Source organism: Macrobrachium nipponense, chromosome 19, assembly GCF_015104395.2.
Source record: "Macrobrachium nipponense isolate FS-2020 chromosome 19, ASM1510439v2, whole genome shotgun sequence".
Taxonomy (NCBI): domain Eukaryota; kingdom Metazoa; phylum Arthropoda; class Malacostraca; order Decapoda; family Palaemonidae; genus Macrobrachium; species Macrobrachium nipponense.
This window is the reverse complement of record NC_061088.1, coordinates 33,602,561-33,629,127: the sequence shown is the minus strand read 5'-3', so window position 1 is coordinate 33,629,127 and position 26,567 is coordinate 33,602,561. Positions and strand designations below refer to the sequence as shown.

Sequence of the window (26,567 nt, the reverse complement as noted above, 5' to 3'; positions counted from 1 at the left end):
CTGATAATTGATATAAGGAAAAATTTCTCAGATGTGCCTGAAGAAAATTTAATAAACTGAGACTGTTTAGATTATTTGCTGGAGTCGAGAATAAAGCTAGAAATAAGTGGTTGGATTGCCCCTTTTTGTACTTAATTACTTGAACCTTGAGCTCAATTTTGAATTAAGTATTCCTTGTAAAACATTTTCCATACAGACTTATTGGTCATATAGGAAGTGCCCACCTACCACCCCCATGCTTGTGTTGGGTCACATACTTTTGACATATATATATATATATATATATATATATATATATATATATATATATATATTATATATATATATATATATAATTACTACCCCCCTGTACTGGGACATAGTGTACATGCATTAAGATTGACTCTTATTGTAAGTGTCTGCAAGACATAAGAATTCACACCTGGGAATAATTAGGCCACAAATTAAACCCCTATGTGATTGATAGAATTTATTTTGTATATTCTGTATTTAATTTCTCAGTTGAATTAAATTATATCTTAAAAGATTGAAATGCTGTATAGATGAATGAATGTAAAGTTCCATCAGACTAATTCTTATTTCTCTGCAGCTCATTTTCTGCATATGGTGCTGTGAGGGAGTCCATCCATTTTGCATGGAAGATGGTGAGGGTCCTGAGTCAGATACCGAGGAAATATTATGGATATGCCGACGTTGTGCTGTCTGTCACGTATGTGGTGCACCAGGGGCCGATTCCCTCTTGAGGTGCTCAGACTGCCGTAACTATTACCACATGGAGTGCCTTGGACCCTCTGCGCATAGCACCTGTCAGCCATCTCCAGACCGTCCATGGGTAAGTGTGTGTTTAATTTTTGTCTTGTATTGATCCCCAACACCATTTCCATTGTTGTTTTGTATTGATCCCTTACACCATTTCCATTGCTGTTTTGTTTTGATCCCTGACACCATTCCATTGCTGTTTTGTATTGATCCCCAACACCCCTTTCCATTGTTGGTTTTATGTTTTTGGTGTGTTTCAAATGACCTTGTAGTTTGTTTGATTTTCAGAAAACATTGAAGATTATTTTCTATGCAGATTTGCAAGTGCTTCTACATTTGGGAATGACAAAGAAACTGCTTTTTGCAAGTTTTTGCTAGTGTTCTATCCTATTCCTTGAAAATATCACTAAAGTTTATTTCTAGCAGACTTTGATTGACACATTGCTAGTTTTAGGTAACTTTATAACCTAGATTGGTAGTGGGTATTGGTAAGGAAAAAAAGTTTCTATGCCTGGTCAGTGACCAGTTTCCACCTATTATATGCATGAGTTGCCAGATGCCACAAATTCCTTTCTTTACAATCTTTGATTGTTTTTAACCTATTTTTTATCCTATTGTTAAGACCTCAGGTTTATTAGGTATGAAAAATACAAATTTATTAAAAATTTGTCATGTTTCTCTTAAAGTAGATGGTGTCTTTATTCATTTATTGTACGTAGGAGTGTTTTATCTTGTGCATAGGTTTGTGTACATATAAGAGCAGCCTTTGTATGGTTCTATCAGGTTTAATGTGAAGACTAAGGCAAATTGGGATTTAATTTTAAGTAAATAGATGATAAAACAAAAGAATAGAAAATGTAGGACATTATACTATCAAAGTAATAATCTATACAATAAAAGGTATTGAGAAAAGTTCTAAAGCTAGTAAAGTCAGTAATTTTTTCAGTTTTACAAAGGTTTCAAAGGGGTAAAGCTGTGTATAAAAAAAAAAAAAATCAACATGCAGACCTGAATTTGTGTGTAAGTTATGGGTGTAGGCATTATTCTTCTTCACAACTACATTTTTCCCAGTGTATAGAGACAGAGGGAAGAAAAGTGAAAATTGCGTAAACGTCTTGAGTAGTACATGGAACATGTAGGACAGTGCTTAGGTGACAAATGGATAAACCAAGTAACAGAAAAATGCAAAGCAAGTGAACATACTAATAGTAAATCTATAGTGAAACTTGGGTAACATTGGATAAATCCGTTGTGATGCAGGTTTTTCAGAAGCAGTTTTAGATAAATTTCTGTCCTTTCATGCAGACATTAGTAAATATTAGAATTAAGAGCAGATCACATCAAAAGTTGCACCAGTTGGTATATAATGGGCAAAAGCTGGAAATCTACTTTTATCATATATTTTAGCTGATATATTTTTTTTAATAATGAGTATTTATATACTAGATCCTTAATGAGGTTAGAAAGCTCGAATGTTGGGTGATTGAAATAACATTGTCTAATGATGTAACTAATTCTCAGTTTCCCGTCCATTTCAGTGATAATTGAAAACTTATTTACAAAAGGGTAAACTATACAGGGTAGAAATTGGGGAATTGTATGTACACCTTTTTTTATGCAATTTCAATGAATAATTGTAGGAGTAATTTGGTTGTAGCCCCACCCCTCCCAAGGTAATGTAATGTAGGAATGTCTAGAAATTGTGAGACAGGATTTCACTAATTCTTTTTTAATTGTGGTCTGATGTTTCAATGCTATAGAAGAAGGGGTCTGTATGGGTCTCTGTTGATTATATATAGCTTAAAGTTAGAGATGTTGAACTTTGAAGGTACATTTCTTGTAGATGTTATGAAATTTCCAGGGTTATCACTTCCATGCAGAATAGGAGCATGAAGCTTATCATGTCCATATGTTTTGTGGTATTTCTTCACTTCAGATTTTTTTTTCCAGACCTCATGTGTGGATACTTTCTTGAGTAAGCAGGACAAACTGCATTTTAGGGTTAATTAATCTCCACTGAATTTTGTTAAATATTGTTAGATTGTTTAAATAGAAAACAGATTCAATTATTTAATCAAGATGCAAGTCAAGAATTAATTGTTTTATTTTCACTGCTCAAGGTAAGTAGGTACATCTGTAGCAGTTTACTGTTTTCTTCTGCATAGGGTGCATGTACATTACAACATATAGCACCAGTGTTATAGAATGTGTGATGTTAGTCTTGCATATTATAATATTTAGAATTGGGTTATCACAAAATATAAATTTCCACCATTTTCCTCTATCTGTATTTGCTATCTATATATATATATATATATACACGTTATATATTTATCTTTGTGATTTGTTTTGGTGACTTTTCCATATGCTGTAATTATACCTCTGTCCTATGTGATTACCCAAAGGTGCCATTTAGATCTAAAGTTGCTACTGTTACTTGACGGAGGCCACTTGCCATTTCAATTGGTTTATAAGTGATAACCTTTATAACTCGTAGTTTAAGTTTCACAGTAAAAGATAATGATTTTCTCCTAATTTTAGCGCATGTCACTTGCTGTCAGTTTATTGGCTCTACACACCCATTTTACTTAGCAGAGAAGTTAGTTCTTTTAATAAAACGTAAAATGGTGGAAAGAGACTTCAGACAAAGCGAGAGAAGCGATAAAGGAGTTTTGTTTTGGTATATTTTTTTTGTTTTGTTTTTTTTTTCTTTGTTTTTTGTGTTCGCATTTGATCATCATCATCATCATCTGTGGATGGGTGACAAGAATGGCACCTCGGAAATCACATGGGATATTGGGGTACAGCTGTGTCTTGTGTTACTCATGGCAGCTCAGTGTCTTTAAGATTGTCTTAAAAAAATTTTTTAGAGGAAAATAAGTGAAGGGTAAAAGGAATACTCTTGACTTTTGCCCATTATTTGTTTGTATCCTTTCCTAAGTAATTGGATGGGTTCCATCTGTAATTATGATTTGCTGAGCCATAGCAATGCCATGGGAATTATTTCATATATTATGACACAAGGCTGAATTTCCCCGTTATCCCTGTGTTTTCCAGGAGGCTGAGATGATGATTCACCTGAGGCATTCGTGGCCGCTCCCGGCGGTTTTGTACGATGCCCAGAGCTGCGGGGAGACTGGTTTGACTGATGCTGTGGTTATGCTTACCGAACTGGATGTACTTAAGGATGCAGATGAAGTCTTCGATGATGACTTTGATGAACCTGATATACACTTCCTTCCTGTTGGTGATAATCAAGAAAAACAAGTGGATAAAGAGGCAAAATCCAGTGATGATTTTGACCTGGATGATGCTATTTGCCTAGAAGATAGTATTATTGAGGTCTTTAGAAACATAGATTTGCATAAATCACAATCTAGTGTGATTGGTAACTTGCATGGGAAGGAGGTGTTGACTCTTGCTACTGCTGATGAATACCTGTGTCTTGGTTACAAGAAGTTAATTGAATATGCTTCTAAAAAGATAGAGATCTCATATTATAGGTTATTGCAAATCATTCATAATGAACTTTTTGATACTTTAGGGTATCCTACTTGGAAAGAGATGTTGAGAAAGGGTTTGGTAGAAGAGAAGCGTTGTTTAGCAAGAGAAGATTCTGAAACAGATACAGCCTCTGAAGGGGATGGTGAATCAGAGGAAAGTGACTGGGACTGGGAGGATATTCTAGAGTTTCGAAGGTTTGAGGCAGCACAAGAGATGCAAGAGAGAGAAGAAAGGAGACTAGAAGAAGAGAGAAAAGAAAAGGAAAAGGAAAAGCAGATACGACTTGCTCGTCGAAAAGAGTTAGAAAAAGACTGTAAAGCCAAAGAGCCTGGACCTGGACAAAAGCCTAAAATTGCAATAAATGTGAAAAAGAAGAAAAGAAGAGGTCGCCCTCCTGGTACTTTGAATAAACCGCGTGAAGGAATTTTTGATTTTATTGTACCTGATGATACCTTTTACAACAGAACTTCTTTAGATGATCAGGAAACTCCAAAACGAATCAAGATGAGGCAGCCCAAGAGCTGGGAGGAATTTGATAGATTATTCTTCAAGAAAATAGAAGAAAATTGTGAAATTAAAACAGAGGATCTCTTGGAGGATGACGAATTGAGAAAAGAGGAACAGGAACAGAATCTTAAAGAAAAAAGGAAAAAGACCAGGGTACTTTTATCAACTGCAGATTCAGAGAAAGTTAAAGGGAGGAAAAAAATAGGTAAGGTCAAGATTAAAGGCCAGAGGAGTGTTAGAGGAAGTACAAAGATTTTGAAAAAATTGAAAGGGTTGAATATGAAAAAGAAATCAAAGAATTTACAAGGTTTTAAAGGAAGATGTAAAAAGCTACTGAAGTCACAAGACAAGTCAAAGGTCATATTAAAAAAAGGAAGGCTTAAGAATAAGAAGCTTTCCTCTGCAAGTACATCTGTTTTATCCAAGAGGAAACTACCACCTTTAGAGGGAAATCAGGATAAGTCTTTTAAAAAAAGGAAAAAAGAAACCCCAGTGTTGCAAAAGAAGTATAATCAGTACTTGAAAAAGCAAAGAGGAAAAGTAGGCGATACTGAAGAAGATACTGACATGTTGAAATTTGTTGAAGATACTGGTTTTACTAACCAGAAAAACAGCAGTGATGATAATGGTAAGCACAGCAGTAGTGCTATACAGAAAAGGCTTTTTAAATCTGAAGCATTGAGTTTTAAAGGGGTTCGGCATAAGGGGAAACATAGCCACCCAGGACAAGGAAAAATTGACAGTGTTGTAAGAAATACAAAAATTAGAAAGAGGAAGAAAGGTTCCTCAGCTGAGCTTGAAAAAACTAAAGATGTGAATGAAGATGAAGTCAGTCATAACAAAATTTACAAGAAGACAGACAAAGTACGAAAGGAAGTTGAGGATTATGTAGATAGTCCTGAGATGGATGTGAAGTTTTCATTGTGTGACTTGGAGGATGTGTTGGGCACTGAATGCGATCAGGATGGTGATTATTCAGAATGTCTTACAGATGATGAAGAAACTGACTTCAAGAGTGACAGTGGTGGTGTATCAAGACGTCAACAAAAAGTGTTTTCTGTGCCAAGTTTTACTGACAAATCCCATGATTTGCCAAGGAAATTAACTAGTTCCTGCAAACCTGAGGAAGAAAACAGTGACAAAGAGAATCTTCCAAGAATTAGGAAAATTGAAAAGGTTTTACAAGAAGAGAGGGAAGGAATGTCAAAACTATGTAATGGCCTTGCTGATGAAGCTTCAGTGATAGATATTAGCAATACAGATGCTAAATGTAGTGATAATGTTGATGACGAGGCCTTTATTTCAGAGGGGGCTCTTGAATCTGTTCCTAATGACAAGAAACGTAAGTTTGAAACCTTTTTAGAAGAATCTCTTGCAAAGAGTGACTGTGATCCTAAAGACAAAATCAGTAAGAAAGGAGGATCCACTTTGGATAATCCTAAAAATGATGAGGGAACTCCAAGTTGCAGTGGGAGTTTAGCCTCGGGTAGACGGCGTAGGTCTGTAGGCCGTGCCTCGCAGTTGGCCAGTCAAAGGAAAGCCATGATGGACTATTGATTACAGTAATGTTTAGTGTACAATGGTTTTATCTGAATTATTTTTGTAATCTATTATGTACATAACAAATGTATTATACTCTACTGTTACCATATGTATATTTGTGTAAATTCTTGTATAGTATATATACAGTAGTAGCTCATGAATACTGTTTGAATGAAATGGAAAAGAGAAATGATGCTCAGGGATTTCAAGTTTAAATTAAACATTGATTCATCATCATCTCCCATATAATTGTTGTTGTTAAGTAATTTTGGGGTTTTCGTGTTATGTCTTTTAACTATGGGTTTTTGCAGTCTTGTATAGACAAAAATGGCTGATCTCAATGCCTTGAAGTAACACTCTCTCTCTCTCTCTCTCTCTCTCTCTCTCCTCTCTCGTCTCTCTCTCTCTCTTCTTCTCTCTCATCATCTCTCTTCTTTCTCAATCTCTCCACTCTCTCTCTTCTCTCTCCGCCTCTCCTCTCTCTCTCTCTCTCATCCATTTTTGAGGAGGATGTGGTCGAGGAAGATTATGTTCAGCTTTTATTGTGCTTGTGTTTGATGACCAGGCCTAGTCTTTCATATGCCAGTTATTTTGAAGTGATAACTCGTGATATTCTCCATTGCCATTTGGTCCCAGTGGTTGGGCTTGAATTAGTGAACCTTCTCTATTTCACTTATTTTTCTGTTGGAATGTCCAAAGGGTGACAAAATTGAGATAGTTACAGTGTAATACACTTCAGTTAGGCATAGCTATATTGATTTGTATATAAATTTTCATACCCTGTGTTATAATTAATATTTGTTTTAATCTGGATCCTTATCAGCAGGGATGCACAATAGTGCAATAGGTATGATACCCAGGGTTATTTGTATGATTTTTTGCAGTGAAGGGTGTTAAGTGAGTAGTATAGTGAATCTATAATGATGACAATAGATCTTGCTTGTCACACTGGTGGCTTGTAACTGGCTCCTCCAAGGCATGAGGTACTCCATTTTGGAGTTCTTATATATTTTATTAAAAAATTGGTCTTGTTAGTAGTAATTGCCCAGTTTATTTCTCCCCAGACCTTTGACCATTTGTATATGGTATTTTCTGTTAGGGGAGACTCCCTAGGATTGATCTCATTAATTTTGTTCTAATATGACAAGAGTTAGTTACTAAGTCTTGTAGAAGTTTTTTTTTTCTATATAGAACTTTGCTGTGGGTTATTCCTTGTTGTTAAGCAGCACAATTCTTTCTGTTAGTAATTAGTGCTTACTATTACTACTACAGTATTTATTAGTTTATTCTTTCAAACTCTGAGCACAACTACTATGGGGAATGTTTAAATAGACGTTATTCCTACCCTGTTGCTATTTCTCTTACCATTATTTATGTGTAGAGTGTTTGAATTTTGATTTTGGTTTCCAAATGTCATTTACATTCCAGATGTACTTTTGGATATGTAACTAAATTACATTTACTTTGTATGGTATTGCTGTATTTGAATGATTTTCCTTCTCATTCTGCTTTTGTGGGCATGAAAAGACAAAATGTATTTGTGAGAATGTGTATTCTGTTATACCTTAGTTAATTCGGTCACATCAGTTATCAACCACATGCATATTTCATTCTCGTTAGTTATCTTCATTTATCAGGTTTTTGTATTTTGCATTTTACATTTATATCACACGTATCTCTCCTCCTGTTCTTTATCATATTTCATTTGCCTGTACGTCTCAGTTATCTAATTCTTCCTCACCATCAATGTAGCATTCCGTATTGTCTGTCATTATCACTGCCATGTGTCTACATGTACCTCCCTTATTACTTTGCGCTCTCGCGATCTATATTTTTTCTAACAAATTTTTTGTTTTCTTCCTGTTTCTTTACTAATTCTCTCTCTCTCTCTCTCTTTTTTACATTTTTCCCATCCTGGTTATTTTTCCCCCAGTAGCATATTTTTTAGTTTCATTTTGCCTTACTGATTTGCTTACTCTTAGTTCTCAATTGTTTTATGGTGTACAGTAGTATTTCTTTTTGAAAGACATATTTCTTCCACTATGCAGCATTTTTCACTGTATTTGGCATATTGTATGAGACCTCTAGTGGAATAAACTTACCAAATTTGATGCACCAGCATTTGGGGTTAAATGTGAGTATTTTAAGTATTTTCATTCCTATTTTTCTCTTTTTGGGTTTAAACTTTTCATAGTTTGCCAAAGAAATAGGAACACTTTTTAAGAACTTTTAGGATTATATTTCTTTATTTCTTCCATATTTACTGTAAAATGCTGGTGAAGTTGGTGTATATAATGTATGATAAATGTACATACTGAAAATAATTTTATTACTTTGGCGTTATTTGTTGATACAGATTGTATGTTGAGTCTGCAGCAAAATGAGAATTATAATTACATTTTTATTGCCTTTTAAGATCTGAGTAATATTTCACTTTTGTTTTGTGCTTGAAATGCAATAAACATACAAGGTTTCTCAATGTTTGATTAGCCCTCTTGCCCAGGAAGGCGAGTTGTTTTAACTTTACAGTATTGCAAGTAAAGTCTTGGGAAATTATGATTTTTGCCTCCTAAAGTATTGTGGATATTTTAAATGTATTATTTATCGTAATTGCAGTGAATAATCTGTAAGCATAATTGCATTGCTTTAACAGATGACAGTCACAAATGTATGTAGTAGACATGGTAATCATTATGTCTCTTAAGTAGAAAATTGCCCAAAGTTCCAAGGAAATAGGAAAATTAAATGTTAAATTGTAGATCCTAATATACAAGCTATAGTATTTTAAAGGATATGGTATCTTTTCTGCAAACTTGAAAACAGTATTAATATTTTCCTACTATTCCAATAATTGATGTTTATATTTGACTGGCTGTATGCAGTATCTTGTTTTTAGGACGATTGGGTAGTCAATGTGATTAAATCATTTTGTACTTTGTGTCAAGTATTGGGTTAAGTATTCGTAGAAACTAGGTTTAGTCTTTCAAAAGCTGTAGGTTATTCTGTTCAAGTGTTTAATAATTTGATTGATAAGTTGCATACTCTTTCAAAAAGTGTCAAATGTACTTTGCTTTTCATTTCCATAAGTGGACACTATGATAATGTGTTCTTTTTAGTGATACAGTATTCATTAACTGAGTTTCTTACTTATAGCATTAATATTTTTATGGTAATGAGATGATCACATTTAAAGACTGGTGGGCTAATCTCATAAATTTTTTTAACCAAGGCCTTCTTTATGCATTAAGAGTTCATGTAAAGGATATTTAACTAAGGCCCATTATCCATACAGGGTTCATGTGAAGTAAAGGATTTAGAACCAAGGACTTGTTGCAAAGAGAGCTCACCCAAAGGATTTATAATAGGCATGTATGCCCTAGGTGATCATAAGTATGCACTTGCACACAGCAGGGGCTAAATATGAAATAATTCATTTGTACTGATTGGTTTCCATTCCGTATTCTCCCACCTTTTACACTACTAAATCTCAAAATTTAATGACCATGTCACTGCAATTGTGTGTAGGGTTTTTTCAAGTTAATGTTTGAAGCAAGGCTGAGCAATCCATCCAAAATAACCACTGGTTCCATGCAACTTAAAAAGACCATTCAAACAAACAAAAGATTCAAGTTACATTCCAAAATCTATCCTACCCAGCTTTAATGAAATGGATAAACAAACCAAACCAAAAATGACCTCTTTTTTGGAGGAAACTTGTACATTGAAGAAATAGCTAGTTAAGAGGTAAGATGAATGCCAGACTATTAGTAACAGCTGTTCCTTGTCAGTAGTTCATATAAATTTCAAACCTATTAAAGGTTGCAGATAGGCTGGCCCTTGGAGACATTTTTGTTCTTAAATGAGCATGAATTAAAAGTGTTAACAGCAAAGTTTTCAACCTTACGGTCCTTAAATCTTCTTTAAAGGAATGTTTGAGTCATGATTTTTTTTCTTTTTTTTTCAGAAATGTGTGGGTTGCACACGGTGCAGCAGTTGTGGAAATCCAAATGTCTCACAGTGGTTGAGTGTTTATAATAAAATTACTCCTATTAAAACCAAGTCGCCAGGTGAAGATCGTTCTCTAAACACAGAGCTGGCACTGTGTGATCGTTGTGTAACACTCAGGGAGCGAGGCAACTATTGTCCTCTCTGTAATGGTTGCTATGAGGATGATGATTATGATTCCAAGGTAAGTTTGTTACAATTTGGTTATATTTAAGATTGTAATTTAGCAAATTTGTCAAACGCTATACTACGTGTTTTCTAATGAAAAACCCATTGAGGTTTTGGGAAGGATTCAAAAACTGTATGTGCCAGAACACTTGCCCTTCACAACTGACTGAGTGAAAATGCTTAGTAATACAGTGAACCCCCGTATTCGCGGATTTCTCTCTTGAACATATTCCCCTATTATTTGCGTAAAATTCGCTTATTTGCTGTATTTTTCTATGCGAATTCCCCCCCCCCCTATTTCTCTCCTCCATTATAAAGTGCACATTTTGTTTTTAAAACTAAAAAAAAAAAAAATGTGTACTATAAATATTTTAGTGTCTTTTTCTTGCGTTTTAACTAGGAAAATAGGCAGTTTTAAGCATGTTAATAGGGGTTTCAACTATTCTTGGATTCTAACTATTGGTTTTGGGGGGTGGGGGAGTCTGGTATACATCCCCTGCGAATACAGGGGAAACACTAATTCATTTTTATATATTTGTAACATATTTCATGCTATGTTGGAGAATTTGGTATTATCATAAAGCTCAAGAGTTCAACTTTATCATTTGTTTAAAGATGCCAGAAATAACAAAAAAAGGCACTACATAATGAAATATTTTACTTAAAAATAAATAAATTACAGATAAGAGACATCCATTGTCTGTTTACACATTGTTAAAGAATGGCAAATTTAATTTCCAATGATATGAAATTCTTTACAATTTGAGTCACGCATTTACCACTAAGCACTTTCAAAATATTTTAAATATAGGCTTGAATGACATAAGTTTGCCTAGTGAAAATACAGGGGAATTTATTAATAATATCTTTAATGATGGCTACAGCTACCATCAGAATCTCAAGAAGTTGAAAAATGGGTGGCTACTATAATAATCATAATCTTTATGGATTAAGGCACTACTGATTATTATGTTTTATGTTTACTATTTCAGGGCACAGTTAAAAATGAAGTGGTATTTAAATGTTGTAATGTTTTGATATAAAAAGTTTATTGTAACTTAATTCCTTGGTCTTATATGGAACTGATTTATGGAATGGTTTTATTTGATTTGTAAACTGATTTACTCCGTAATTTACATTATACAGATATTGAAAAGTGTGGCAGAACTTGCTGTGAGGGTAATCGTGCTTACAATATGTCTTATATAGTTAATACAGTAACTATGGTTAGGCTAATGAAGATAAATGAAATTATGGTTTCATTGTTGTACATTACAGGAAAAGTTGACATTGAAATATTACATTGCATGAAAAGATGACTTTGAAGTGTTACCTGGGGATATTATTAAGTGATTTAAACAAACCACACAGCTAATTTATTTAGCGCACAGGCCTGGCCCAAAGGATTTGTCTCAAATATTGATAAGGTTTAAATTTTATTGAATTACAGCTCTTTAAGAAATTTTATAATTTGGCATGAATTGGAAAATATGGAGATGATGCTGACAAAATTACTTTAAATGGTTTATTCCTTAAACCTGACATAATATTTTTGACTTTCACACAAAAATTTTTCAACTGCCAGTGTTACTTTACAATCTTGTACATATAGTATAGGGGTTCCATTATGTTAGCTATTCATCAAATATCCAGAAGTCAAACAAAAGTAATCAAATAACTTTAGGCTTATCTTGATACTGTCATTTTATTGTTGCATATATTTTGCCATTTATTAATTGTAATTGGTTTTAGAAAGGGTATGTCGTCAGTAATAGGAATATAAAAATTTCTTCTTGTTATAGTAGTTGGAGCTTTGTTTGCTTTATTGACTCCATTTAATTTAATGCCTGTATGGGCAGGAAGCCAATACTATATTTCTGCATTTTTACCATCCTCATAAAATTTCTGAAGTGGAAATGTAATTTGCAAGGGTATATTTTGGATTGGAATTTGGAAAGGTTTAAAGAGGCACTCCCTGGTTATTGGCGTGGGCTCCGTTCTTGGGGCGGTGTTGATGAGCGATAACTGCCATTAGCCGAAACTGCGATTTGTGACGCCGATAACTCTTTAATGTCACCTCTGTTAGCGATGTTATGGTGCCTTAACACTATTATCAGCGCCTTATAGCGCCGATAACCAAAATGTGGCCCATTATGACCCCATAAATTGCCAATTTGATGGTGCTAGACAACCCCATAAAACCGCATCGCCATTAACCGAGTCTGTCGATAACTGGGGACTGCCTGTACCAGCATTTTTAGTCATAAAAATGAGTTTTCTGTGGTGATATATCATCTGTAATAATAATGATCAGTTCAGGCACACACAATTCTGTGAAAACTAACATATGTGATAAGGAAAGTTATGTTTTGTTGGGTTATATGGCTGTCAGTCCCACATCTGACAAAGATTTTGACCAGTATTATTCTTCCATGTTCTATTTCATGATGTTCTGGGGTGTATGCACAGTTTTTTATTAGTATTTCAGTTGTGTACAAGTTGACATCTTAGTCTTAGTCCATGGAGGAGGTAGTTCTATAACAGGAGGAAATTGTGTATATTGATATTTGTTGACTCAATCCATTTGCTCTAACTGGGAAAGGTAGTTAGTTAGTTAGTTTTTCTTTTCTTTTTTATAACAAAGCTGAACTTTAAATACATGCCGTGTGTGCAGCTGAAATGTTTTTTCTGGCAAAGAAATTGGAAATTTTGAATAGATGGAAAGAATATTAAGATGGTTTTGGCATGTGATGAGAAGGTTAAAGAGTTTTGGGTTAGAGTAGAAGTTGATATTTAAGTAATACCCAAAGAAATGCCCAGGAAGTCATGGAAAAAGGAGATGGATGAAGACCTAGACCTGGTAATAGTTTAGGCAGGTGTAGCACAACAGAAAAGTGGAGTACTCACTTTGCATCTGACCCATAGTGGGAAAAGTTGCTGTTGAAACTTGTATATGATGAAAATTGTAAGATTAAAATATTGTTGTAGTTTACTTACAGTAAGCATGTCTTGTTCATATGCGGAACAAACCTTCAGTTTTAACAATAGTATAATCTTGCGCCAGCTGGAAACCGGTTAAAAACAGTCAAAGATTGTAAAGCAAGGAATCGTTGGCATCTCGCAACTCGTGCTTATATGAGGTGGAAGCTGGTCACCGACCAGACACAGAACCCTGTGACGCATCAAGTCTTTCTTTGACCGGCTTGGAGCGTAGTTGCTTGTGCTCTCCTTTTCAAGCCAGTTGCTTTGTTTGCCCTTGAATTTTTTGTGTCAGTGTGTTTGTGCCTTGTTGATTATCATGGATTCCTCCAATTCTTCCTGGCCTGTGTCGCAGTGGAGGGTATTCTACAAGAAGAGGGAGCATCGTAGAGTATCTATTTGTCCTCATTTGGACAGTTAAGCATCCCCTTCCTTTTCCTCCATCGACTTGTCTTTTGAAGTATCGGGAGTTGCACAGGAGCAGATTATGTTTAATGTAGCCCCATCTCCCAAGGGGTACAAAGTCCTTCCTGAGAGGGAGGAGGCTACACCTTCTGCTTCCTTTATTTCAGATAATGAATCAAACAAGATGGTGGCTGTTTGGTCATCTCTAGGCCTATGGGATGCCCCTTCTTAGGATGGCCTACTCTGACATTTCATGGCTGCCCGTACCCCCTTCAGCCCCCTTGGCAGTCCCCCTCACCTCCAGGCCTACACTAATTTGGTTTTCGTGTGCTGTCTCCTCGCGGGACACCTTTGTCAATGTTGACACTTACTGGGTTGCCCATTATCGCTCCACCAGTGAGGCCATCGACCTGCGCTGCCATTTGTTCAGCATCCCCTTCCAGAAGTGTACCCCTCTGCTTCAATTGTACCACTGTCTCTTTCTTTTACTTCCATAGATTTGTTTTTGGAAGTATTGGGAGTTGCACAGGCGCAGATTATGTTAAATTTAGCCCCATCTACCGAGCGATACAATGTCCTTCCTGAGAGGGAGGTGGCTATGCCTTCTGCTTCCTTTATTTCAGTTTCTGAATCAAACAAACAAGTTGGTGGCTGTTTGGTCGTCTCTAGGCCTATGGAATGCCCCTTCTTTGGATGGCCTACTCTTGCATTTCTTGGCTGCTCGTAAACCCCCCCCCTTCCCTTCAGTCCCCTCAGCAGTCCCCCCACCTCCAGGCCTGAACTAATTTGGCTTTCGTGTGCTGTCTCCTAGCGGGACACCTTTGTCAATGTCGACACTAACTGGGTTGCCCATTATCTGCTCCACCAGTGAGGCCATCGACCAGTGGTGTGTCTACCTCCCGTTGTTGTGACGTCATCTCCATCTTCACCTTTAACGTCGTCACAACCTCTCACTGAGCCATCAGACACTGTTTCAAGCTATGGTCGAGTGGCTGGACTGTTTTTTGAGAGAGGCATTCTGCTCTCACTGGCAAGAAGAGTCATAGGAGTGATTCTCCTCCTCCTCCTAGCAAGAGTCTTAGAGGGAGTAAGCTCTCTCCTCCATCTCCTTCTCCCCTTCCTCACCCTCAAGTCAAACATTGGAGAATTATGGACTTTGTGGCGTTGTCTTCTGCGAGTGAGAGGAGTGCTTCGTCAACTTCTCTACATGGCCGTGTCTCTCCCTTACACACATGTACATGACCATGGAAGTGTTAGCCCTCCATTTCAACTATCTCCATCTTCTGTACCTGTTCCAGTCTGTTGTGAAGATAAAGCTCCAATTAAGAGGTCAAAGGTGCCTGCTATGACAGTTCCTCCAGCACCTTCCAAAGATTCTTCTCTGCAAACATGTGGTTGACGTTCGAGAACATGAGGCGACTCGGGTCCTCAGATGTGTTTCTTGTCCGCCTTCCAAAGACTGGGACCATAGGGATCAGTCTCCTTCAGGAATTTTGATTTGGTGTCGTTCCCTGTCTTGAGATCGTGCTCGTGTGTACTTGACTCATCGCACATCCATTTACATGATTCATCCCGCAAACGTGTACATGGTTCGTTGCACAAGCACGTACACTGTTTAGCTCTAGACCATGTACAGGTTTCTTCGCTTGGCTGTGATCCAGAGCCCTCTGTTTCAAGATCTTTGGGAGTTAGGGACTCCGCTCCAACCAGTGGGAGGCATGATGTCTGGCTTCCTTGGGAAGCCTCTCCAATGTTGTTAGGGAAGGATGAGGATCTTCGAAGCCTTTTTCTTCACATTGTCAATCTCCTTTTTCAGAACCAGAGGAGGGAGAGAGCCATGAATTTTGTCTTATTTCTCAGAGGTTATTGATCTCACTTGTGAGTTCAATCATTTTGGTTGCAGAACGGAGACTCGGTTTTCTATGATCCCTATGGGTATAGAGGCCTTGCTAGGTCCAAGGCAAGATACTAAGACTTCGTTTCAGCTTCCCTTGTCAGGGCATGCTCGGTCGTTATCTTGCAGGGTGTTAACGCCTTGGTTTCAGACCGAGCTGGTTCTCTCTTCGGTAGTTAAGAGACTCGCTCCAACCAGATGTTTTGCTTCCTAGGGAAACCTCTCCAGTGCCATTAGTGAAGGATGAGGGCCCTTCCAAGCTGCCTTCTTCACATCGTCTGTCTCCTTTGTTGGAACCAGAGAATGGAGAGAGCCAGAAGTTTCTGTCGTCTTTCTCAGAGGTTTTTGATCTTATTCGTGAGTTCAATAATCTTGGTTGTAGAGCGCAGACTCAGTCTTTTATGGCCCCTATGGGTATAGAGGCCTTGCTAGGTCCAAGGCAAGATACTAAGACTTTGTTTCAGCTTCCTTTGTCGGGGCATGCTCAGTCTATCTTGCAGCATGTTAACTCCAGGTTTTGGACCAAGATGGCTCTCTGTGCTTTAATAGGCCCTTGAAGTTCCTTCCTCCTCCTCTCGTGTGGCATAGGAAGTATTATTCCTCCAGTGTGGTTCAGCTGATGCCCCGTCACCTTAATTCGGACATGATTTGTCCTAAGCCTAGTTTGATCCTGGTTCAGGTTAGGTCTGAAGGTCCATCGTTTTCTTCACAAGAGACCTTGGCTATGCGGGCTGCTGCTTCTACCATCTTCCAGTCTGTGTCCTGGTTGGACTTGTGTCCACTGGGGTAGCCAGGTTAGCTTCAGATCAACCTTATGGAGGTTCAGTCATTTCTTCCTCCTTTGTCAGGCTATTGTGGTCTGGCCATTTCATATCAAGGCCATCTTAGTGCGACTTTGTGGGCCAAACTCCTCCTGGGTAGGAGGGATGCAGCCTTGTTGAAGGTGGCAGAGTCAGTGGATTCTGAGTCCATGTTGGCCTTATGAAACAGGGATCTCAGTGAGTTGCAGGTTTTATTCCCAAGAACTCATTTAGAAAATAGGGTTGACTGGTGGCAAGCTGATACCAAAGATAGGCTAGTACATCAGGCAGTATCTAAATCAGAGGCTTGTTCTAATCCTCCACCTCCCCCTCTGCAACGGCAGATAAAACGGTTTCCTCCTGTCAAGTCGACAAGGCGTTTGACTTCTGTGAGAGCCTCTTGTCTGCTTCTCCGTCAAAGTCAAGACAGCAACAGCATCCCTTTCAATCTCGCCCCTTCAAGGCTGGAAGGGGCTCTAGAGCAGTGTTTCTTAAACTTTCTCGTGCAGCGGACCCCTTATATTAAAATTACTCATGTAGCAGACCCCTTATTATGATAATTTCCCTCTTGGGTTTAAAAGTGTTTTCAGGTTATACATAATATATAGTACTAAAATTGCTACTGAATTATTTATGAATGGCTTATCTTCAACATAAATGTTTACATTTTACTTAAAATAACTTTCACAACAATATTAATTTTGCAATTTTGCACAAATTTTAGCAACTCTTCCTCCACATCTCGAACCACAGTTAATGCGACATATGGTACTGTTTTATTTCATTCTTATTCATTCATTAATTATGCTCCCTGGTCCCACCTGCCAGCCCCCAGCCGGGCATCAGTCAGTACATTGTTGCTTGATCATAAATACCACTGCCTTCTACAAAGTTGTTGAATTGCACCCATCCAAATCTCACGAGTGCCATTATCAGAAGACAGGAGGATTTGGTAGTACAAAAATAGGAATTTAGGACGTTTTGGCCACAAATGTTTTTGAGCCACGTTTTGGCCTAAAATTTATCTGATGCCGACGGCCAAATTATCCTGAGTACCCCCTTGGAACATTCCACAGACATCTGGAGGTCTGCGGACTGCACTTTAAGAAACACTGCCTGCCCTAGAGGAAGGGTCAGATGGGTTTTGTTGATAGTGGGCGCCTCTCCCTCTGTGTTGCCACAGGTAGGGGATTCCTGGCTGGCCATTGGGCCAAATGGCAGTTGCATGGAGCAAAGAAGTGGGTAGTAGATGTCCTTTGGGTGGGGTATCTACTACCCTTCTACTTCTCTCCCCCTCTCTCGGACAGACCCCTTCTCAATCTGACCTATACTCACGGCTCTCCAAAGTACTTGGCTCTTCGGGAGGAAGTGTTGAAGATGCTGGACAAGGGCGTGGTGGAAGAAGTGCATCATCCTTTACTGGAGTTTTACATTCGAATTTTCCTGGTTCCGAAGGCTACAGGTGACTGGAGACCAGTGATTGACCTTTCCACACAGAATCACTTTGTATGGAAGAGAAGGTTCAGGATGGAGACACTGGACAGTTATGGCAGCGATAAGAGACAATGACCTCTTACTGTCAATAGACTTGAAGGATGCTTACTTTCAGATTCCAGTCCACCCTTTGTCTAGGAAGTTTCTTCACAAGTCTTCCAGTTCAAGGTCCTTTGCTTTGGATTGACTATAGCTCTCAAGTGTTCACAAGGGTCTTTGCCCTATTCTCCACATCAGCTCATGCTCAAGGGATTTGCCTGTAGAGATACCTCGATAACTGGTTGGTCTTGGCAAGCTCCAGGGGGAAATTGCTCCAAGAGAGGGATTGCCTTCTTCAGTTTTGTCAGGAGGTAGGCATAGTAGTAAACCTGGAGAAGTCCAATTGGGTTCCCAGCCAGAGAGCTATCTGGGTATGGATATAGATATGGCAGCGTCAAGGGTTCTTCCGTCATATCAGTGGCATGGTTGGTATGGTGTTGGCATTCACCTCGGTGGTCGCGGGTTCGATTCTCGGCCATTCCATTGAGGAGTGAGAGATGTGTATTTCTGGTGATAGAAGTTCACTGTCGACGTGGTTCGGAAGTCACGTAAAGCCGTTGGTCCCGTTGCTGAATAACCACTATGCAACGTAAAAGCACCATACAAACAAACGAGTCATACCAGAGGTTGGAGAAGTTCCAGTCGATGGCACGCTTATTCCTGTCACAGTCCGAACAGCCAGCACACCAGAGGCAGGTCCTTCAGGGGATTTTGTCTTCTCTGGAGAAGCTGGTCGCTTTCACCTTTGCCCTTTACAGTGGAGACTGAAGGACTTCTGGTCCTGGCAGGAGATTCCCCTCTGCAGAGAGTTCCTCTTGTCAGAGAAGGTGAGGAAAGACCTTCATTGGTGATTGGATGACCAGAATCTCAGGGTGGGAGTCCCACTGTTCACCCCCTCCAGACTTAGTTACTTCTGTTTTCGGATGCCTCGTGTTCTCCAAAAGAACTCTAGCCTCCTGTGTGGCATCTTTCTTTAGTCCTGAGAAGTCTCGCTCATGCTCCATTTGAGCCCCTATGTCAGTAATCAGACAGGGATCTGACTCTAAAGATAGTTTTATTGTTGACCTTGGCCTTTTTGGAAGAGTTGGGGAGATTTATGGCCCAAGTTATGATGGGGGTTCTGTAGCCTTCGAATTTGTCTTGGAATTCGTAGCCAAGACCCAGAATCCCTCAGTGCATGATGACAAATTTGCCAATTTTTCCAATTCCTTCACTGAATGACTTTGTGGACAATGATCCACAAGTGCTCTTGTTTTGCCCTGTCAGAGCACTGTAATGCCATCTAAAGAGGACTCATCACCTAATGCCTAGGTGCTGTAGACTTTTTGTTTTGTTAGCAGAAGGGAAGTGTCCTAGAACACGATTTCATTCTGGTTACATGAGACGATTAAACATGCTATTTTTGTCACTTGAGTCTGTGCTGGCTAGAGCACATGACAGAGGTGTATGTTCCTCTCTGGCATTTAAGAAAAACTTCTGTTCATGGAGTTTTGAATGCTGGTTCTTGGCTTCGTCAATCCCCATTCACTTCCTTTTACCTAAAGGACATGGCCCATAGGTCTTTAGACACTTTTTTTTCCTTGGGTCCAATGGTGGCTGCCCAACAAGTGTAATTCACCCAGTGCCGTTGGCAGGATTGTTTGTATCTTACCTAAGATGATTGGTGGAAGAGGGAATGAGTGAGTTGGCTGACCTCTATCTTTCTCCTTTTTTCCTTTCTTCTTCCTACAGGTGGGTCGAAAAATACACGTCATATGCTGGAATTGGTCTGATACAGGTGAGTAGGGTGGTATTACTGGTAGTGGTTTTGTATTATTACTATACAATAGACAAATCTGCTATTCAGTAGCAAGTGCTCCTCTAGCAAGGGGAGGGAGGAGTGGTGACAAACCTCTGTAGCTTGCATGGTTTGTTGCTTGAACAGGCAGTTTTCTTTGTTCCTGGAATGCAATGAATCCTGTCTTATATCATTGTGTTTTAACCTAGACAGGTGAGTTTTTAGGTATCTGATTGTCTCTTCTCTCAAGGACTTGGACCCCCTTCTTTGGAACTCGTTCTTTTAGGAAGGGTGGTACCTCCCTCCAAGTATAAGTCTATCTTACTGCTAAGACTGAAGTTTTTTTCCACACATGATCAAATGACAAATTTTCAATTAATTTGTTTTTTTCATAGCCAACAAACCTGAGGACTAAACGTTTACTGCCAACCTCTAGCCGCCCCTCTCTTTTCCTGGGTTGGGGGAAAGACTGACACAACACAGGGTTCTATACCTGGTCGGTGACCAGCTTCCACCTTGTATATGCATGAGTTGCCAGATACCACAGATTCCTTGCTTTACAATCTTTGTTTTTAACTGGTTTCCAGCTGGTGCAAGAAGATAATCCAATTGTTAAGAAGATTATCCAATTTGTTAGCTATGAAAAATACAAATTGATTAGAAATTTGTCATATTGTTGCTATTATTACAGCATCAGTAATATTTGCAGAATTTAGAACCAATGAAGTTCAGGCAGTCCTATATTATGGTGTTTATCTAGTGATGACAATAACTGAATTTTCAGCACTAATATCACTGATCCCTGCTTAAGGCCACTATTATCACTAATTTTTGGTTATCATTACACCATCGGGAATGGAACCCCCGTTGATAATGGGCTGCCTGTATACAGACCTCCATCTTACGTAGGAGTATCTTTGAGTTGGGTACTGTTAACAAGGTAGTTGAAGGGAAGTGTGGCGAGTGTGAAGTGCAGGATTTGCCACTCACCAGACAGATCCATCACTTTCTTCCTGCTGTAAAGTGTGCGTCAGGCAAGACGGGGGCGTTCCTAACCACGCACCCCTCCCTCTCTCTCTTCACTAACTACACTAATGTCGTGTATCTTATGATATTCTGTAATCATATTAGAGCTAATTTTCTTCGTATGTATGTTAGCGAGATGTTTTGCTAGTCTTTTCCTCGCTGGCATGATAAAATTCTTGCCGAAACAAAGATAAACATACTTAAAAGTAAGCGAATGTCAGAGGTGAAACTCGGACGTGTACACTACAAGAGGTTTCTCCTCGCACTGGAAGCTTCATGGAATCTCTACAGATGCCATTGCTCATAATTTTTTTGAACAATAATTATACAAATTTACAATAACAGAAGAAATATTCCATTTTCTTGTACGGATCAAGGTTTTTGGCTTATTGAGTTACGTTTACTAATTACCCTGTAACTACCTCCATTGCCAAACGAAGCTCCATGAATTTTTTCATGACTGCATTTTTCGCCCTATACCCCCATATATGAGGGTTCCAGCTGGCCCCTTAAAGAATCCCCATGTTTAACTACTGCTGTTTTCCTGATACTCCCACTACCTGAGCAGGTCCTTTCATTTTCATTTTCCCTCTTATAGAATACCTCATCTCCCACCACTGCCTCTTCAAATTTGTGTTGTCTGATGTTTTTGTTTAACGCAATTTCTTATTTTATTACTTGACTCATTTTTTTATAAACACTTCTCTGGCCTTGTGCATTCCGTGTGTCCCTTACCATACTCTCTTCCATCCCTTTCTGCTTGCAGGACTTGAACTCTCTTCTCCCATTAGTCTAGGCAGGGAAGGGTTTTTTCCAAATACTAATTGGTTATTGGTTAGGAAGTTCCTAGCACTCGCTACCCATTTCAGTGCTATGGACCAATCTACTTCCTCATCCTCCATCACCTTTCGTACACGTCCCTTGATCATGCCATGGTCTTTTCACATAATCCGTTGCTCCATGAAGATTCTGATGCTGTGGCTAATACTTTAATATTCCATCTTTCTGCCATCCTCCTTACTTTTTCATTTTGAACTTCTCTCCCATTGTTTGACAGTGTTTTGGAAGGTGCTCCAAATATAGCAAACCAACCATCAAAAAGTGTCTATTATAGTTTTTAGTTTCTTATCTTTTATCCAAAAAGCCTGACAATACCTTGTTGCCATATCCACCATTACCAAGAACTTTCTCTCTTCTGTCTCTCCCACTTCCATTGCTACAACTTCATTAAACATTTTACTCCCAAGAAAATCCTACTACGTACTAGTTTAGTTGGATTTCTTTTGTATCTTTTACATACCTCACAATTGCCTTTTTTTTTTCTCTATTAACCCATCACTCCATTGTGCTTCCTCTATTAGCTTCCATATTTTATCTCCACTTCCATGACCAAACTGTAGATGTAATTTCTTCATTGTGCTCATAATTTCCCTCTTTCCCTTCCAACCCTCCAGTAATAATTCTTTTACCTTCTTCCTCCTTACTGGTACTCTTAAATGACTCTGTTTGTCTTCTCTTAACTTTACCTTCATTCCCCCTAATACTTTATTATGACACAATTTTCTCTCAAAATTATGGTCATACCCATTTTGCTCATGGTTTGCTTACCTATTAGCCATGGTATATCACCCTGCAGAATTTCTGTCTTCAAATAAAACTTCTTGTTTTTTAATATAACTGTTATTTCCATTATTCCTTTTGACTTATAAGATGTCTCACCAAAATTAAACACCATTAGACCCTGTCCTAGTATCCTCCTTTCTCATCAACTCTTCCTAACTCAAACCCATGACAATGTGTGCTAGTCACAATTCCCCTCAACCACGTCCCATGACTCTTCCTCTATTTTATTAACTCTATATAAACTACTTCTGGCCTAGTTTCTGTTTTCTGCATTTTTTTGTTTTGTTTTGTTTTGTTTCTGTTTTCTCCTATTATGAAAATTCTGAGGACAACCTCCAGCCCAATGCCATTCCAAGCTGCATATTGCACATAACGTTACTTTCCCTTTGTTTAAAGGATTACTTCCACCTCTACCTCTGTTCCATCTTCCCTGATATCTCTGGTTTTCCCTCCTCCCAAAACTCACATTGCCTTCTGACCGTACCATTTCTGTTCCTCTTTGTTCCCTAATCCCTCAAATATTCTTTTCATTTATTGCAACACTTTTTCATATTCTAACTTTCCTTGACCACAAGCTGTTAATACCATTATTTTTTTTTTCCTTGAGATTTGCTTGTTCCGATACATGATAACCCTTGACTTCTCCTTCAAGCATGCTTTTCCCCATTCCTCTTACACACTCAGATGCTGCCTTTTCGTAATTGAAAAGTCCCTCATCTTTTCACTCTATTTTCTTCTCATTTGACAATAGTTTTTTATCCTACAGTAATTCTCCATTACCATGTCTTTTAGATAGGCTTCATCTAGTTTGGATAGGATTATCTTTGGTCCATCTGTACCCTAAAGTTCATCTCTATCTATTCCTTCTGCTACTTCTTGGGCTTTCCCTTTTAAGCTCGTTCTCATCTCTATCGCCAGATTTTGTATCTTCTCCAAACAACAATAGCCAATCTTCGACTTGATCTCTCCATTTTTGGACTCTTCTTGTATTCCGCTAAATCTCGGACATTCCCTCCTCCATCTAATCTCCCTTTGTTCATTGTCTGATCTAACCATCTTTGATCAGCCATGCTCTGCTACCAGGTTGAATGTTTTCCTAGCCTAATCTTTCCTTTCGAACACAAATGTGCATCTGTCCATCTGTTCACGTTTTCCAGTCCCATTATACTCCAGCTTACATCTTTGAACAACACCACAACAAGACTTACTACCCAAAAACTCCTATCCAACAGAGAGCTCTCTCCTACCATGCAAACAACCCTCGCACTTGTCTCCTACCTTCTGTTATTGTTAACATTCAACCGCTGCCATCGTCTTCTATGACGTCACATCCTATTGGACATCCACTTTTTTCGACAATGCAGAAAATAACTTTAACAATAAAAATGAAATAACTGACTAAACTGATATATAATCATGAATGGCTGTCTTTTTCCAGTAAGAAGTTTGTAGAATTCAATGCAGGAGCCACTATTTATAAGAGGAGGGCTGACAGATCATGAGAGGGCCCCTGAATGGTCTCTCTGTACACAGGGGGAGGAGGCCTGACCTATGTCATGCGCTCTTATGTGGCTTTGGTTTTATTGCTGATTTGTCAGCACTGTTTTATGTCTTAACTAGGTATCTGTCGTTGGTTACAAGTAACTTGTGTGCAGTGGCCTAGTTCGGGTTGAACTATATACCTTACACACCGCTGCCTATGTCCCCCCTTTGTTGGATGCGTATGTCTGTTCACCAGCTGGGTTGGTTTGGTTCGTGACAGACAGATAGTATAAGGGTCTTTAGGATTGGCTTTCCACCATCTAATGCCACTTTGGTAGCGTCAGTAGCAGTCAAAGATATTGACCAATCATGGTCTTCATGCCCTGGCTGAGTTGGTGGGCGCATTCATTTTGAGGATTGAAAAGAAGGCACAGAAACTAGTGGGATGCATAAAGAGGCAGTTCAAGTACAGAAATAAGGAAACGGTGCTGCAGCTCTACACAAATAGTTGGACCACATCTTGAGTATGCAGTACAGTTTCGGTCACCAACACTAAGAAAGGACATAAGTGGACTAGGTGTACAAGCTAAAGCCACAAAGTTAATAATCCGTCAGGAAAATAGGTTACCAAAGACAACTAGTGAGCCTGAAGACGTATGACTTAGAAACACGACAATTGCGAGGACAACTATAGTATTTCCAAAATGACCAGAGCTCTCTGGCGGGGCTGTTTGGGTCGTCCCATGTGTGTTTAATCTCCGCATATCTGCCAAATTTATAACAGAGATAAAACCCTTTCTCCCATTAAAGATATCAAATATCTTTTCCGTTACACAGAATTCTAAATTAATTACATAGGTTCACAATTGATAAGTTTCTTATGCAATAACAAGAAACGAAGTCAGATTTTCTATCAACATGGTATCTCATTTTGGTGCTGTTGCCACTATTTCAAACAGTTCCATGTGTGTTTAAATCCACAGATAAAGCTGCTTAGATTCTCTCCAGGGGACTTTTGGTGGTCACTGTACATGTCTGGAGGCAGTTCTCCTTTCTACAAATATCTTGATTTCTCAATATTGTAGGTATAGAATAAATTGGTGAGCAAGGAAGTATGGAATAAAGCATAACAGAGTAAGTTTGACGAGTGAGAAAATAAATAATCGTATACAGACAGATGTCTTTTTCTCTCTGACAAAATAATAGATAGGAAACATTGACTGAATATTGCTTGAATCTGATATGGCAAAGTTTTGACCTGACTGAAGTGTGGAGTGACTTGGACACTGACTTACAAGTCATTCCTGGTCATCTCACAGCCATGGATAGACTTCAACTTCACAGCCGAGAAGAGGCAATCATATACAAAATAAATAGGTATTTGCTAGAGGAAAAGGCAAATGGAGGGCCTGTTATTCCATAAAAAAGCTCTCGCTCAGACAGCTGTAAGATTTAGAAGAGAGAGAGCTTAAGAGCAGGGCCAAATAGGAAGGAGATTCAAGTACCTGGAAATGAAAAGCCCCTATAATCTTATAATTATAGCCTCAGGGTTTGTCTCAAAAGACATTGAAAGGTATGTCACACACGGGTCAGTTGTTGTTTTTGTAAAATTGGCAACAGGGCAGATCTTTAAACGCCACCACGCCAGAGAACTCTCATCGTGGTGGCAAGACTTTTCTAGACTTTCAAAATTCTGAAAGACATAACAAAAGTAGACAGCAACCTCTTCACATTAAACGGAAACCAGAAACGAAATAATGGATGGAAATTAGAACTGAAGAGATATGACATGACAATGTGGCAACTTCACATACAGGATATGTGACACATGGAATAAACTGTCACCAGAAGTTGTAAACAGCAGCAGTGTGGAAGAGTTCAAAAGAAAGCTTGACTAAGTCATTAGAACACTGTGAATGAATTTTAAAACCTACTCCTAGAGATAAGTGAACACATGATGCCACCTCAGTGGACTAATAAGTCTTTGAGATATTGTAATCTCTCTCTCTCTCTCTCTCTCTCTCTCTCTCTCTCTCTCTCTCTCTCTCTCTCTCTCTCTCTCTCTCTCTCTATTCTTTTCTTTAGTAAACCTTGGACCTGTTCAAAAAGCACAAACATTTTCTGAATTTAATTCATTTGTATATGATAGATTTTTTAAATGTGCAGAATGAAGTACTTGATCCTATCTTATATTACTGTTGCATTTAACCCTTTAACGCCAATTGGACGTATTAAACGTCGATATAAATTGTCTGTTGGGTGCCAATTGAACGTATGGTACGTCAATATAAATAGTCACTTTGACATAATTTTTGCACCATTTTATATTAGCAGTTACATGGAGTATTATATATGAAAATGTGCGCAATTTCATGTAGAATACAATTAAAAACAACTCATGGTTGTAGCTTTTATCAGTTTTGAAATATTTTCATATAAATAACGATAAGTGCCAAAATTTCAACCTTTGGTCAACTTTGACTCTACCGAAATGGTCAAAAAAATGCAATTGTAAGTTAAAACTTATATTCTAGTAATATTCAATCATTTACCTTCATATTGC

General features: G+C 38.4%; 1 protein-coding gene across 1 annotated transcript in view; it reads left to right on the top strand.

Moving 5' to 3' along the window:
* LOC135215858 (histone-lysine N-methyltransferase 2A-like) overlaps positions 1 to 26,567 on the top strand; it is a gene marked incomplete in the record, with an annotated part of 122,683 nt that overhangs the window by 9,623 nt on the left and 86,493 nt on the right. Inside the window, 2 exon segments of the mRNA XM_064250815.1 lie at positions 590 to 832; positions 10,277 to 10,501. Of these exon segments, the coding sequence (XP_064106885.1) occupies positions 590 to 832; positions 10,277 to 10,501 (468 nt within the window).